General features: G+C 37.7%; 1 protein-coding gene across 1 annotated transcript; it reads left to right on the top strand.

The window, feature by feature from the left end:
* The first annotated feature begins 2,748 nt into the window (after positions 1-2,748).
* Positions 2,749-13,115, top strand: LOC135581848 (aldehyde dehydrogenase 22A1-like). Its single transcript, XM_065089233.1, has 14 exons — positions 2,749-2,997; positions 3,089-3,132; positions 3,500-3,601; positions 4,483-4,610; positions 5,086-5,208; positions 6,792-6,945; positions 7,873-7,976; positions 8,064-8,142; positions 8,881-8,976; positions 9,130-9,267; positions 10,718-10,930; positions 11,006-11,197; positions 12,638-12,781; positions 12,866-13,115. The coding sequence occupies exons 1-14, from the start codon at positions 2,886-2,888 to the stop codon at positions 13,019-13,021; spliced, it is 1,785 nt and encodes a 594-aa protein (XP_064945305.1). The 5' UTR covers positions 2,749-2,885; the 3' UTR covers positions 13,022-13,115.
* Positions 13,116-14,442: the final 1,327 nt, after the last annotated feature.

Here is a 14,442-nt window from a genome sequence, read left to right as displayed (position 1 = left end):
TCGACGAAAGTTCGCCGGAAACTCGCCGGAAGAAGCGATTGACGCACCGGAGCAAGCTGCAGAAATTGTCTTAGGATTTATCGTAGTTAGCACAATGATTAAGTTGGAAATGGGAGGTGATCCCATTAGCTTAATCTTGGGGCAATTGGGCCCCTGAAAAACCCAATTTGGGCCGAATGGATCTACCCATTCGGACCCTGATTGTTGTGGGAGGTGCAACCGCCCAAGCCAGGAGGTGCAACCGCCTGGGCTCAGTCTCCAAGTGAGACTGGGCGGTGCAACCTCTCCTGACAGGAGGTAGCACCGCCTGAGCTCGGTCTTCGAGCTCTGGCAGGCGGTGCAACCGCCCCAGTCAGGAGGTGCAACCGCCTGAGCTCGATCTTCGAGCTCTGGCAGAGAGGTGCAACCGCCCTTGACAGAGGTGGCACCGCCCAGAGGCTCAGTCTTCGAGCTCTGCCAGGCGGTGCAACCGCCCCAGTCAGGAGGTGCAACCGTCTAATCCCGGAATTCCGGGAATTGACAGTTTTGAGCTCCAAATTTGAACTGGGTTGGGGCCTATAAATACCCCACCCATTCAGCACTGAAAGGCAGCTACTTACACTCGAAATCTTGATATCTTTCTGTGATTCTTAGAGCTCAAAATTGTTGTAAAGGCCAAAAGTTCTCCTCCCTCTGTTCTTCAAAGTTTTGAGTTGTAAAGAGAGGAGAGAAAATTTCTGTAAGGGTTATCTCCTAAGCCCGTCAAAAGGAGTGAAATTGTAAAAGGGTGGTTGGCCTTCGCCTATTGAAGGAAGGCCTCTAGTTGACATCGGTGACCTCGTCGGTGGAGGAAGCCAAAAGTGGAGTAGGTCAAGATTGACCGAACCACTCTAAATCTCGGTTTGCATTTACTTTGAGCATTTTATCTTTACTGCAAACCTCCTAAATAGCTACTGCCTTATGCGCTTTTATGAACGAGTTTCTAAGTTCAGAGCTTTCCGAATCTGCGTTTAGACGTAAATCGGCTTTTTCGTACGATCATTACATTTCAGTTTACGTTTACGTTTTGATTTCAATCATAACTGCAAACTGCCCTCTGCGCATTTATAAAACATATCTCAAAGTTCGGTATCTTCAAAATTGACATTTAGACGTAAACCGGTTTTATCGTACGAACGTCGCATTTCAGTTTGCGCTTGCATTCTGATTTTCATCATAAACTGCAAACTGCCTTTGTAGATTTACTTTAACGTCATATCGCTTAATCTTAAGTTAAAGTAATCTTAGAATCGGCTTTTACATCGAAATCGTTTTTTATCAAACGAACGTAGCTTTCGGTTTTAATCGCTGAAAAATTTCCGCTGCACTAATTCAACCCCCCTTTTCTTAGTGCTCTTGATCCTAACAGTCGCTTTGTAGCGCTGCAACTTGTTCGAACTTACATTTTTACAAGCAAAATGACTCAAAACCAAGGCAAAACAGGTTGCCAAGTAGCTGTACATGTAGATGAGAGCGACGAACGATTCATTGAACGGAGTTATTGTGGGTGCATGACGACCGTTCGTGACAAGGTGGTGGGCTTCCTTCCTCCTCTTCGGTTATCGTAGATTTATTAGAGAAGACGAATGGTGACGACTAAATGATACGGGGAGCACGCACAGAGGCGATTAGGTGGGATTAAGAGTAAAATCATCTTTTTTATAAAAAATAAAATTTTAAAAATAAGGACGTTCTGCGGTAAAAAAAAAAAAATCATGAATCTAGATAAATTTTTCGAAAATTTGGCGCCCCATAAAAAAGGCCTGCTACTGACGTCTCCACCTTTGACATGCCACGCGTACGATGATTGGTCGACTAAGTTGGCGCCATCGTCGAGTCGATGGACCCCGCAAGACGCCGATTGTTACTGTCAGGTCACTCCACCTACCAGCCGAGATAGTTCACTCCACCTACCAACCGATACAATTAGAATGTGATCCACGATTGAGATTTTATATGAACACTCACGTGCAAGTCACGTCCCTGATTCCCCGGGCAAATAAATATGCAGCCAAGGGGGGCCGAACAGAGAGGAGTCCAAAGACCACTCGTGCAATATCAGATCGAAGCCGTCCATCGCGCTTCTCCTCGGAATCCGTGCACATAATCCAAGACACCGTGCGATGTGTTGGTCTACCAAGATTATATACATGCCCCTCTCCTTTTATTATTTTCCATATTTACCTCTCTATATTCAAATACATTATTGTAGTTAATTTGATATTACTATCCTCTTCCAAAATATTAAAAAATACGAGACAAATAAGAGAATATATTTCAGATTCTTCGATATGACTTGATTTTATTAGACTATGGTTAAATCTATGAAGTATATATATATATATATATATATATATATATATATATATATATACATACATATATATATATGCAGATATATAATTTAAATTTATGAAGGAATATACATGTAATATTAAAAAATGAAGGGGTAAATACGGTATTTCCGGACTTCTAACTGATAGACATGTAAAAGCCATTAAAACACAACGAATCTCTCGTCTCGTTAACCGTCCGTAGCATCTCTATACAACTAAAATTACAGTTAACCCCCTGTCAAAGAACAAACTTATACCACTCTGCCTAATTTCTTAAAATTCATCTAAAAATGATATTATTTATTTCATTTCGGTCTTAATATTTACAATATCCGAATTAGACATATCAAAATATCTTAAAAGCTCCTCGTGGAAAGTAGTTTGATACTCGAAGCTTTACAGGTACAGAAGCGTCATTGTGGGCTCGGAAGGGGACGCATAAGAAACAACGCCTCGCTCTACTTCCCGGTCATTCTAGGGTTTTGATTCAGTGTGCTGCGTCGCTCGGGAGCTCCGCTTCGAGCTCCGGCAATGGCGTTCTGGTGGCCCCTGGTCGTCCTCGGGGTCGCCTTCGCGGTCTGCCGCTTCCTCTTCATGCTCATCCCCCACAACGTCCCCTCGATCGACGTCGATGCGTCCGATGGTACTTTCTGCGACCGTTTCCCTTGAATTTTTTTTGTCTTTTCTGCTCTTGCGGGGGATCGATTGTGATTTCTGAGATCCTATTGATTCAGTGCTGGAAGATGGGAGCCAGACCAAGGAGAACAGCTACATATACGTGAGAACCTCCAAATGCTGCTGATTTTACTTGCATTTTTGTGGTTCTTCTACCGGTTTGATATTGTGGTTCTTATGGTGGTCTGTCAAGTTTCATAAACATGGAAGGATTCGAAATGTGTTAGTTGTGGTAGGAGTTGAATACAAGTTCGATGTGCAATATTATCATTTTGAGATGGAGATGCTACTTCTGTGCATGGGGTCCTATCAGTAGACTACCAAATTGAAGTCGACTAATTTGAGCCTGTTTTGGCTTTTCAAACTTGGTCAAGATTTGCCTCATTTATAAAGTTTATTGATCAAATCTCTTGGTCGCTTGAGAGAGATATGAATCTTGATATATTTATACTGTATATTATTTGTTGCAGATACCGAGGAAGGGGAAAATGGCCCAAGCAGACAAGGTTCAATGCTACGAGCCAGCAACCATGAAGTACCTTGGCTTTTGCGAAGCTTTGACACCAGAAGAGGTTGATCTTGCAACTTTCTATTCCATTCGTGGATAGCTTTTCACATTGTCTTTATGAATTCGAGTTTTCTTTCTAACAGAGACTAAGTTGGCCTATTTGCATAGATGTATCCATTGATATCATGAGCATGATGATTCTGGATTGTGGTAATTTCATCAAATAAAGTATCTCAGTTGGTTATATGCCGCTTACGTATTCAATTCAACAAATTGCTTTTCGTCTCTACCAAGATTAGTTGCTTCATGTAAAGCAATTTTTGATTCGTATTTGTATCAGGCTTTCTCAAGGCAAACAATGTAATGTATGTTTCATTGTTTTTCCAAAACTGCAGATGTTTTACTCATTTTTCTTGATGGAATGGACTTTGGAACTTTTACCTTATCGAGTTAGTGGTTTAATTTTTGTGATTTACCTTTTATTATGTAGAGGCATCAAGCTCTATGATTCTAAAAAATGCTACAAGTTGGAACTGAAGACCTTACTCCTATCTGCATTTGTGGATTTTGATGAATTTAGCATGCTTGTTGTATTCGGATTTTTCTTCAGCTAGATCATATCAGTTCACATTTTGATGTTTGCTTCAGTTGCAACTATGATATTTGCCTATTCCCGTTAATTAGGCTGGAGGAACATTGGTTTCATAAGGTCCTCATGCTTTAGACCTTAGAATTATCTTCTTACTTCTGATAATTATTATTTTTATCAAGCTATTTGATGTCTCATTAATTTCCTACTTCTAAGGTTCTCCTTCTTGAGGTTGGTTCTAAATTTAAATATTTTGGCATGATATTTTACAACTATTGATGAAATTAGTTTGGAACTCTCTTTTTTGCTTTTTTTTGGGTAACTGTTGAGAAGTGCCTTTGCAATGATTTGACCAGGTTAAGGAGCATGTTGCACAAGCCAGAGAGGCACAAAAGATATGGGCAAGTAGCAGCTTTCGTCAAAGACGTCAATTCCTAAGAATCCTTCTGAAGTATATAATTGAGCATCAAGAACTTATATGCGAGTGAGGAATAAATTTGGGTGAAAGTTCTTGTTATTTTTTTCATAATTTTTTGATATGTAGCAGAGATTTCTGTGGATTTGTACTTGCTTTCTAGCCTCAAGAGTATTGCTGTTTTATTCCAAGGCGATAACATCTAACATGATATAATTTATAAAGGGCATTGTAGCCTAATGAAGAGGTATGGACCTTTTTTTAAATGTTAAATGGTTATGCTGATATCATACTATATAAATTTTGACCTTTTTGGATTTGTGTAATTAAACTTGCATAAGGGTGATTTATTTTTATCAGGCTCATAGATTTCTGATTGGTTATGGATGGTTGATAGCATAGATCTTCATGAGGATTCTGCTGTGAACACATTCTTTGTCATTTAACAGCATCATTCAGTCCTTAAATTCTCTAGTTTTCTTTATCGATGTGAAAGGATTGACTTTAAGCATTCAACAACTGGATGATTGCTTGCTTTCTGTAGGATCTCTTCTCGGGATACTGGGAAGACAATGGTTGATGCTTCTTTGGGAGAGATAATGACAACATGTGAAAAGATAACTTGGCTTCTGTCTGAGGGCGAGAAATGGCTAAAGCCTGAGTACAGGTTAGTTATTATCATCTGAGTCAACTGAAGCTGCATCTCTCTCTCTCTCTCTCTCTCTCTCTCTCTCTCTCTCTGCTTTTCATGTAAATTGCAATTTTTTTTCAAGATCAGGTTCTTTGATGCAAACATGTTCTAGGTTCTATCATGCAGCTTTATTTTGGCATGACCATTTTCTTTTAAAATTTGAGTTTTCATTTCATATTTGTCACATTTTTTTTTCACACTTATATTTTGCATTCACTAAAGTCTTTGAGTCTTGTGGCACCATGTTAAATTTTTCGTCATCAGCGATTGTGATGTTTTATTATTATTTTTGGAACAAAGAACCAAGTGGACTATCTCTACTCTGGTAAACAATGCTTTGGTTTCTTCTATTTGATGAAGACAGTCGACAAAAGAAGTTATTGTTCTAAAACATGCAGGGGTGATTGCCAAAAACATCCTTGTTCCTGTAGACCATACATTGTGTTTTGAGATGAATAAACTAACTTCAGTGAGAAATAAGAGAGAAAAGCTCAAAAGAAATGGAACAGGATCGATGGTGTACATAATTTTGGCTCAATAGATAAATATTCTGGATGACTCAAAGTCAAATCTAGCTTTAAGAACAAGATGTCAGCATTTATCCTCTGCATATCCCAGTAATTTCTTGCCTCAAAATGATCTAATTACTCCTATTAGAAAGACGTTTAGATTTTGACCTTGACCTTTAAATATCTCTGCTAAACATGAAATTAGGCTATAATATATGCAACTGCCCAATATCCATATCCATAGCCAAACTGGAGAAGCATTTACTCTTTTATCATTGGTCAACTGTATTTTCTCATTCCTTAGCAAATAATAAAATAATTGGTCTCTAGAACACTGGTTTTTGTGATCGGTGTGGATTGCTATCTGAACCCATGCATATGCTTAGATATTAATCCGCATGCCACCATGTATATGCTTCTGTCATATCATATATTTTATCACCTGCAAGTAGAGGGCAAGGTGGTTCCTTTGTGACCAAGGTGTCCAAGGTTTGTTTCATGGAAATAGTTGTTTGCTCAAAGGTGTAAGGTTGTATATATGGACCTTGTGCGCCGGGCAGTCAGCTGATGGACCATGTGCACTCGGCAGCTTTAGCTGACCTACATGCATTTTCAGAAACATTGTAACATGTTCCCACAAGGTGGTAAGAGAATGGAAACGTAACAAAAGAGTCTGACGAGTATTACCTGTGGTCCCACTTGAGTGATCACTTGTGTGCACTTTGGACCTAGTACTGGTATGTCACATAGATATGTAGGATAAATATTTTTGTGTGGAGTCATACATAAATCCTATGTCTTCTGATCAAGTGGGGTTAGATGAATGTTGTCTGAATTGTAAAGCCATAGTTGCCAGGAATAATGTACCTTGTTTCAGGTTGGACAACAGAGTAATTTGACTCTGTTCCTTGTACATGGGAATAGTGTAGTTGATTATCACTGACAGGATTGTCATATAAAGCAACTTTATCTGAAAGGAATGAATTAAGATATTAACAAAAGAAGTGCACAATATTTATGATTTATTTTCAAATTAATTTCTAACTCCAGGTCTTCGGGACGATCAATGTTGCACAAGAGAGCAAAAGTGGAATTCCATCCCCTTGGGGTAATTGGAGCTATTGTTTCTTGGAATTATCCGTTCCACAATGTATTCAATCCCATGCTTGCAGCAGTGTTCTCTGGAAATGCTGCAGTGATAAAGGTATATTAGTTGAGTTAGTTTGTTGTCCCTTCCTTTTTGATTTGAAGTAACATACCAGAAGTACAATGTAGTATATTTCAGAAATTCTTCTGTTACCATAATATTTTTAAAATGCCTACAATGTATGCTTTGCCTTGAAAACTTAAATATTCTTTTTGACTCTTCACATTTCTGTTTTGGATGGTATGAAATTTTGGCCTTTATTTCTAGGCTTACTTGTCCCAGAAAAATGATCACATCGCAACAAGAAAAAAGAGAAAACTTGTTCTGTGCCGAAAGTGAAGCACATGAAGTTTCCTTAAACTTTTGTCACAGTTGATGATAATAGTCAACATGGTTCTGCAGTAACTTCTATTTTTGACAATGTGGTGTTTTCATTCTTCATAAACACAATAGTGTATCTGGGTTTTGGGGCTTCTGTATTTTAGCGTTTTTAAGCTTTTAGAAGAAATACATGCCATATGACTAAAGTTGATGCATGGTTTGATTGGTTTTCCTTTCTTTTTATCTCTTTAATGACTTGAGATGGATGGTCATTGATATAAGTCTATCGGACTTCTTGCTCTAGAAAGTTTTGGTGCTTCATGCCCAGGAACAGGATCATTCTGGATGAAACGTATTTAAGGTAAATGCTTGTTAAGATAGAATGCAGTTCAGGCTAATCCTTGTTTATTTATGTTGATCTCTAAATGCAAATGACACATCTGTCTTGCCTTCTTGTACGTGCTGTAATTGATGTTAATCTGAAGTGGGTTATTGAAATTGTTTGATTGGTACCTTCCTTGATAATGTTTTGAACTGGGCCATCATATATCATCTTACCAGTCTTTGTAATCAGGATAAAGTCTGCACTTAGCAAGTTAATTATATCTCCAAGTTCTTGTTACAGAATTTTTCATTTGCCTGAAATGGAAAAGAGACTTGCAGGTTTCAGAGCATGCAAGTTGGTCTGGGTGCTTTTATTTCCGAATCATTCAAGCTGCTCTTGCTGCTGTTGGAGCTCCAGATAATCTGGTTCACATAATAACAGGGTATCCATGTACTTTGAGGAATTTGTAGGTCTGATGAAAGCAAATCACATCCATATTGATTCTAATGCTGCAGCTTTTTACCTCCAGATATGCAGAAACTGGACAAGCTCTTGTATCTTCAGTTGACAAAATTATCTTTGTTGGGTCACCTGGTGTGGGCAAGATGGTAATACCTTGCCACTGCTAGTAGTTGGCTATTTTTTCATTCACTTGTCTTACTTACCTAATGTGTAATTTATTTTCATATTTGAGCATAGCTCCATATGTTTCTGCTGCTAATATTTTTGTTATTCTGATTTTCTGTTAGTTGATAAAGAAGGAATTCATGTCCTCTCCTCATTGTCCTTACTAGCTGTCAATGACTAGATGTGCTTCTCTTGCTTTGTAACCTAAGCATAATCTTAATCCTGCACATTTTCCTAGGCATATTTTATTATTCATAACTCTGCCATCTCACTGCCTTATCAGCTCTATTATTAAGTAACATGATGGATTCTGTAAAGAAATACATGTTTTTTTTTCTTTAAGCATAGGTGCTCACAAGTGTTGCTAATTAATACAATAAATTGAGTTGACAATAGTCAACACATGAAATATTTGTTAATTCTCTCATTGGTTCTTTGTTCTTATTCATAGAAGTAGAACCTTGAAATTTGCCCTGATAGATGGTGATGGTAGGATCAAACTTGGTTTTACTGATTGTTCAATTTGAGCATCATCATTCTTTGTACTAGGATTATAGGTTTCTGGTCAACATTTCTTATATAAATGTTAAAGGGAAAAATCATAAATGAACCATATGTGTTTCAGGTTCATTAACTAAAAATTATGGGCTTAAAGTATTATGTCTTATGTTTTCATTTAGTTACCCTATCTATAATTTTCATTTCACTTTTTCTTTCAGATCATGCAGAAGGCTTCTGAAACCTTAATACCAGTCACACTCGAGCTTGGTGGGAAAGATGCGTTTATAGTGTGCGAAGATGTAGACTTGCCTACTGTATGAAAATTTAATTTTACTTATGCTATTTGAAGAAATCTTATGCTGTTTTTGTACATCTTTCCATAACTTATAATTCCTTTTGAAGTGAAGCATTGTTTGCCAACGGCCGAAGTCCCTAATTTTCTGTTTACAATTATTTTGAGGTTTTAGGTTGTTCAAGTTGCCATGAGGGGTGCTCTTCAATCCAGTGGACAAAATTGTGCTGGTGCTGAAAGATTCTATGTCCATAAAGACATCTATACTGCTTTTGTTGCTCAAATAGTCAAACTCGTGAAATCAATTTCTGTTGTAAGTAGAACCTTTCTTGCTCAGCAAAAAACAGATGATGATGCATCTTTTTCATTCATTTGACTTCTAATGTCTTCCCTCAAAAGAAGTGAAATAAGGATACCTTTTATAGACATGTTAAATGACTGATCAGAAGAAGGGAGATAATCATGAGCATCCAAGAATGAAGGTGCTTGTTTTTGCTGTATTTTAACAACTGGACTCTTAAGAAAGTTGAATTGGGATGTCTATATCATTCTCTTCATCTGCTGCTTAAGTTACTGATGCAGGGAAGAAAAAAACGATGGTTTCAAGCAATACCAGAATTTATGTGATTTGAGATTGCTAAAAGTTCTTGGTGTGAGAGAATGGTCTGGAATTTGAACTAGGTGGTGCTGAAAGCACCAGTTCTGTAAAATGTGTTTTGTTGTTTTGGTACCTTGACCTGATATTTAACTGAAATGCAAACTATGCACTCCAGTGGTGGACCTAATTCTCATGTATTCCTTAGACATGTCTGACTTACTGAGGCTGTTTTAGTTAGACTAATAAGCCTCAGCTCATGTCTATCTAAAAAAGATTATTCTTATATCATAGTGTCATGATTGGTTGGGCCAGAGCATTGCAGGACACAGGTAATTTGGAGGTCCTCTGTTTAACATATCTGCAATTGTTTTGCATTTTGCAGATCCTCTCTCTCTCTCTCTCTCTCTCTCTCTCTCTCTCTCTCTCCTCTTTGGTCATTTTTTTCCCCTTATGTTTTTTCCTCTCCAACTTTTTTATTCTCAATCTTCTAGGGTAAAATGCACAAAATCCTGTAAAAAGTCGTAAGACGTATCACTCTAGATTTGGTTCGGCAAAGATTTCCACTTCATAATCAGTATTTGTGATTATGAATCAGAAACATTGCAGAAGAAAGGTATATCACTGAGCTCTAGATAAATTCTCTGTGGTTGCAGAAGGTGAACATGATCTTATGATCTTGAACTGATTCATGAGTTGGTATCTTTTCTTATAATGTGTTCAGTTTCTAGTTCTCAATATTTCTTTTAGAATGCCTTCCTACTTACCCTTGTTCTTGCTTTCGTATCTCCAGCATTAATGCTGTCCTCTAATTCACAAGCAAAAATAAGTAGAGTGGTTTCAAGTATAATGCTTAGATGATTCTTTGCATTACTACATCAATTGCATTTTTATTTCAGCTTAGAAATAATCTCTGAATTTAGAAGTCGAATTTTTACTACTTGATGGGTGTTCCTGGGCAGTGTCTGATATATATTATAGGTCATCTCTGACCGCAAAAGTTATATAACCAACCTGAATTATCATTTTGGATTATGTAGCACAAGAGTTAGATGCTTTGATTTTGGTTGGCTTTTGTTTCTGTGTTTAAAAGAGAATAATTCTATGAGATGACTGGCCGTATTTATAAGAGAATAATTCGTTTCACTTGTTTGACCATCTATTTTAGGGCCCTCCACTAGCTGGAAGATATGATATGGGTGCTATATGTATGCAAGAACACTCTGAGAAGCTTCAAAATCTTGTGAATGATGCACAAGACAAAGGAGCAGAAATTGCAGGTAGAGGAAGCTTTGGCCATTTGGAAGATGCAGTAGATCAATTTTTTCCTCCAACTGTTATAGTGAATGTTGATCATACAATGAAATTGATGCAAGAAGAGGTAGCTAAAATCTTTCAATCATTGCCATGTATTCAATGATCTAGTTCCTAAGAAATAATTTGTAATTATATACAGGCTTTTGGACCAATCATCCCAATCATGAAATTTAGTTCTGATGAAGAGGTTATTAAACTTGCAAATGACTCAAAGTATGGTCTTGGTTGTGCCGTCTTTTCTGGGAATCAGAAACGTGCAATAGCAATAGCTTCCCAATTGCATTGTGGTGTAGCAGCAATCAATGATTTTGCTTCAACTTACATGTGCCAGGTAATTGTTCCAAGCCAGAATTCTGTTGCTCTTGCTTCCTAAACAATACTTTCTTAGAGTTTGTAACTATGGATTCCCAAAGCAAACCAAGATACTCTTATTACTAGATCTTTTAATATTTGTCATGTTTGTGATGGATGTTACCTATTTGGTGTTTTTTTTTCATAATACAATTGTATATGTGTTTCAGAGATAGTTGGACTTGTCCATTGATCGAATATATGTGCTGACTGATGTTTATCTATTCTGTAACTTCGTGTGTTATAAGGAAACTTGTATAGAGTGATTTTTTGATAGTTTTCTTTATCATATAGCTTGAAATAAAACACAGATTAAAGCAAGGATTGTCGTTTCACATACTAAACATGGCCAGACCAGTACATACTGAACGGTACTAGTTTGCAGACACATGATACACCAGTATGTATTAGTGGTTCAAAGACGAAGGAGAAGAGGAAGGTGCAGTGCTGGAATAGGAGAAAGGAAGAAGAGGAGGCAGTGGAGGAAGAGGAAGGAGAGGACTTAGTCGAGGAAGGAGGAAGAGGAGGAAGTGTACCTGCACACAGTGTGTGGCAAGCATGATGAGAGGCTTCATAGGGAGAAACAAGAAGGGCTTATGTTTGGTGCAAAGAGGCCTTCTCATGTTCGGGGTGAAGAGGCTTGCTATGTGAGCCCTAATGTCTGTTCTTTTTTTTTTTTCTTTAATGGTCCAGATCGGGCTGCCCCTGCATGCTGGTTCATGCCCGGACTGGTACAACTGTGGGTACTGTACTGGTTAAATATCGGCACAGTGCAGAGGCATAGTGTTCGACTATATGTAACAAATGAATGCTGGTGCACACCTTGCCGATGCACATTATATGCTGTATACATCAGCGCCCATGAAAGTTCTCTATGGGCCGTATGTTGGTATGTGGGTGTACTGGCAGGGCATGGAAGAACATTACTATAATAGTGGTTGGCTGGCTTAGGGAACATACAAGGCAGTATTAATCCTTGAAACATATTGTAGATTGTATATTTCTCCCTAAGCTTTTGGGAGCATAGTGAAGGAATAATTATTGTAGTATTTCAGGTTATAACTTTCACTGGGTGGTCTTTAAAGACTACTGATATAGTTGGATGGAAAAAGTGATATTTAGATCAAATAGTTTCATTGGCAAATTATGTTTTCCCAGAAGCTCTACAGATCTCTTTCTTTTATAATTCTTAAAAGAAACTAAAATGAAGATAGTTCGATTATTTTTGCATGTGTTTAATTACAAATATATATATCATATCCTAATGCTGAACTGGCAATGACTTTTCATGTTTAATGCCTGTAAGCTATTTTGAACTGCATTTGTCATAAATGTTGAAAGACCTTGAAGAAATTATTGGTGCGAATGGAATCAGTAGCCTCAGTTTCTCCAACTTTGTGTTCTACTGCCTTCTATGTAGTCTTTGCCCTTTGGTGGTGTAAAGCACAGTGGATTTGGAAGATTTGCTGGTGTTGAAGGCTTGCGGGCTTGCTGTCTAGTTAAGTCAGTGGTCGTGGATAGGTGGTGGCCATTTATCAAAACAGTGATCCCAAAACCCATCCAGGTCAGCTATTAAAAAAACCTTGAGACAGGCTAAAAAATGTTTCTGATTTTGCTAAAGCACTTAACCATATTGCATTTTCAACAGTATCCGGTTGCGGAGAATGCCTTTGTGTTTCAGGAATCTCTTGTGGAAGCTCTCTATGGCCTCAATGTGTGGGACAGGTTGCGTTCACTGATCAATGTAGTGAAGATCATTTCAGAACAGAATCCGAAGTCCAGCAATGTGAAGAAAAGCCATTAACTAGCTATGCTGGATTTGCTTGATCATCTTTGTTTGTGGACTTTGTTCCTGTGACAGTTCACTTCAACTGCTAATATTTGAACTCTGTTTTTTATCTGCGCTAGCATCCAACTTGTTCAATTTGTTTAACCATGCTTCTTTTACCCATTGTTGAAATCCAACCTACCCCAGAATTCCAGATTAGTACCATCCAATGAAAAGATAGGAATGCCTCGTATTCACAGATTCCAGTTGTGCTTTGTTGATCCCTTTATTTAGCTGCTGCTGTAAGAAAAGATGGCGACCTTGGTATCCCACCAGCTGCTGCATGCGCAAGGTATTTTTTTTTTAATGTTCTCCGATTAAGTAATCAGATGAGTCTTTAAATTCTGAGACAATTGTTAGGCTAAATCATTCTACGTTCAGATTCTGTATATCTAGCAACTGGAACAAGAATGGGTGCGGAAATCCAGGTTGAAATATATTTTCATTTAGAACTTCTTACATTTTCAAACTGGCCTGAATCAGAAATGCCCCCAATGGGTGACTTCAGATTTCCATGCGAGCCTGATAATTAGATCACATCCCACCCATTCAAACATTAAACGCCTTATATATTTCTGTTAATTTGCAGTGTCCGTGGATCATACTGCTATAATGTTCTTTTGTATTCTATGTTAATCTGATTCTTTTGGTCCTCCTCGCTGATACCTTTGCTTCCCCGTTGTTTGTTCAAGCTATTGTTAAACTTGTTCTGTGAAGTAGTGAATTTGTTGCTGGGGTTGTCTCCAACAATTGTATAAGATCACAAGTCAGTAGGAACAACAAATAACAATAACGAACAAATATCTGAAGTACAAAACAATATCTTTGGTTGTTTTTATTTATAATTGCTATTAATATGTTTAGGTCTTTATTTCTTCCCAAGCTACTATAGTTAATTAAAAAATCTATAAGTCAGTCCCCTTTGCATATCTGTGTCTCATTTTTCTCTTTTATCCATTATTGGAGCTACATCTAATTATTCTTGAATGAAAATTTGATCTTTAACTGATGACGTCATATATTTATCTCAATACTTTTTAACAGCAATCCAACATTCGTGTTAATAGCCTAAGAACAAGTACATGAATTAACTTAAGGACTTTTATTAGCTCAAAAAAAGAAACGAAAGACCGTGGTAACGTTTATTTCACAGAGAGTCTCAGAGATTAAGATAGGATCCGAAGGACATTTAGCACTTGAAATCCTCCAACAGTTTCAGTGATTTTCTTATTATTAATTTAAATATTGGGTAAAAAGGACCTTAAATGGATAAAGGCAGAGGAAGGGGTCTTCTCTAGAAAATTGTTTTGGTTACATCCGTCTGATGCACCGACCCAAAGGAATCAACGGCAGATGATCAATACGTCTGCGGCTTGTTCATGGGTTCTCCGAAGCCA

This window comes from Musa acuminata, chromosome BXJ1-11, assembly GCF_036884655.1.
Source record: "Musa acuminata AAA Group cultivar baxijiao chromosome BXJ1-11, Cavendish_Baxijiao_AAA, whole genome shotgun sequence".
NCBI lineage: Eukaryota > Viridiplantae > Streptophyta > Magnoliopsida > Zingiberales > Musaceae > Musa > Musa acuminata.
Note: the sequence above shows the minus strand (reverse complement) of the source record. Positions and strands in the feature narration are given on the sequence as shown.

Coding starts and splice junctions, on each gene's coding strand:
- LOC135581848 (XM_065089233.1), top strand. CDS start 2,886: ATGGCGTTCTGGTGGCCCCTGGTCGTCCTCGGGGTCGCCTTCGCGGTC. Junction 5,209..6,791: donor TGGCTAAAGCCTGAGTACAG/GTTAGTTATTAT, acceptor TTCTAACTCCAG/GTCTTCGGGACGATCAATGT. Junction 8,977..9,129: donor AAGATGTAGACTTGCCTACT/GTATGAAAATTT, acceptor TTGAGGTTTTAG/GTTGTTCAAGTTGCCATGAG.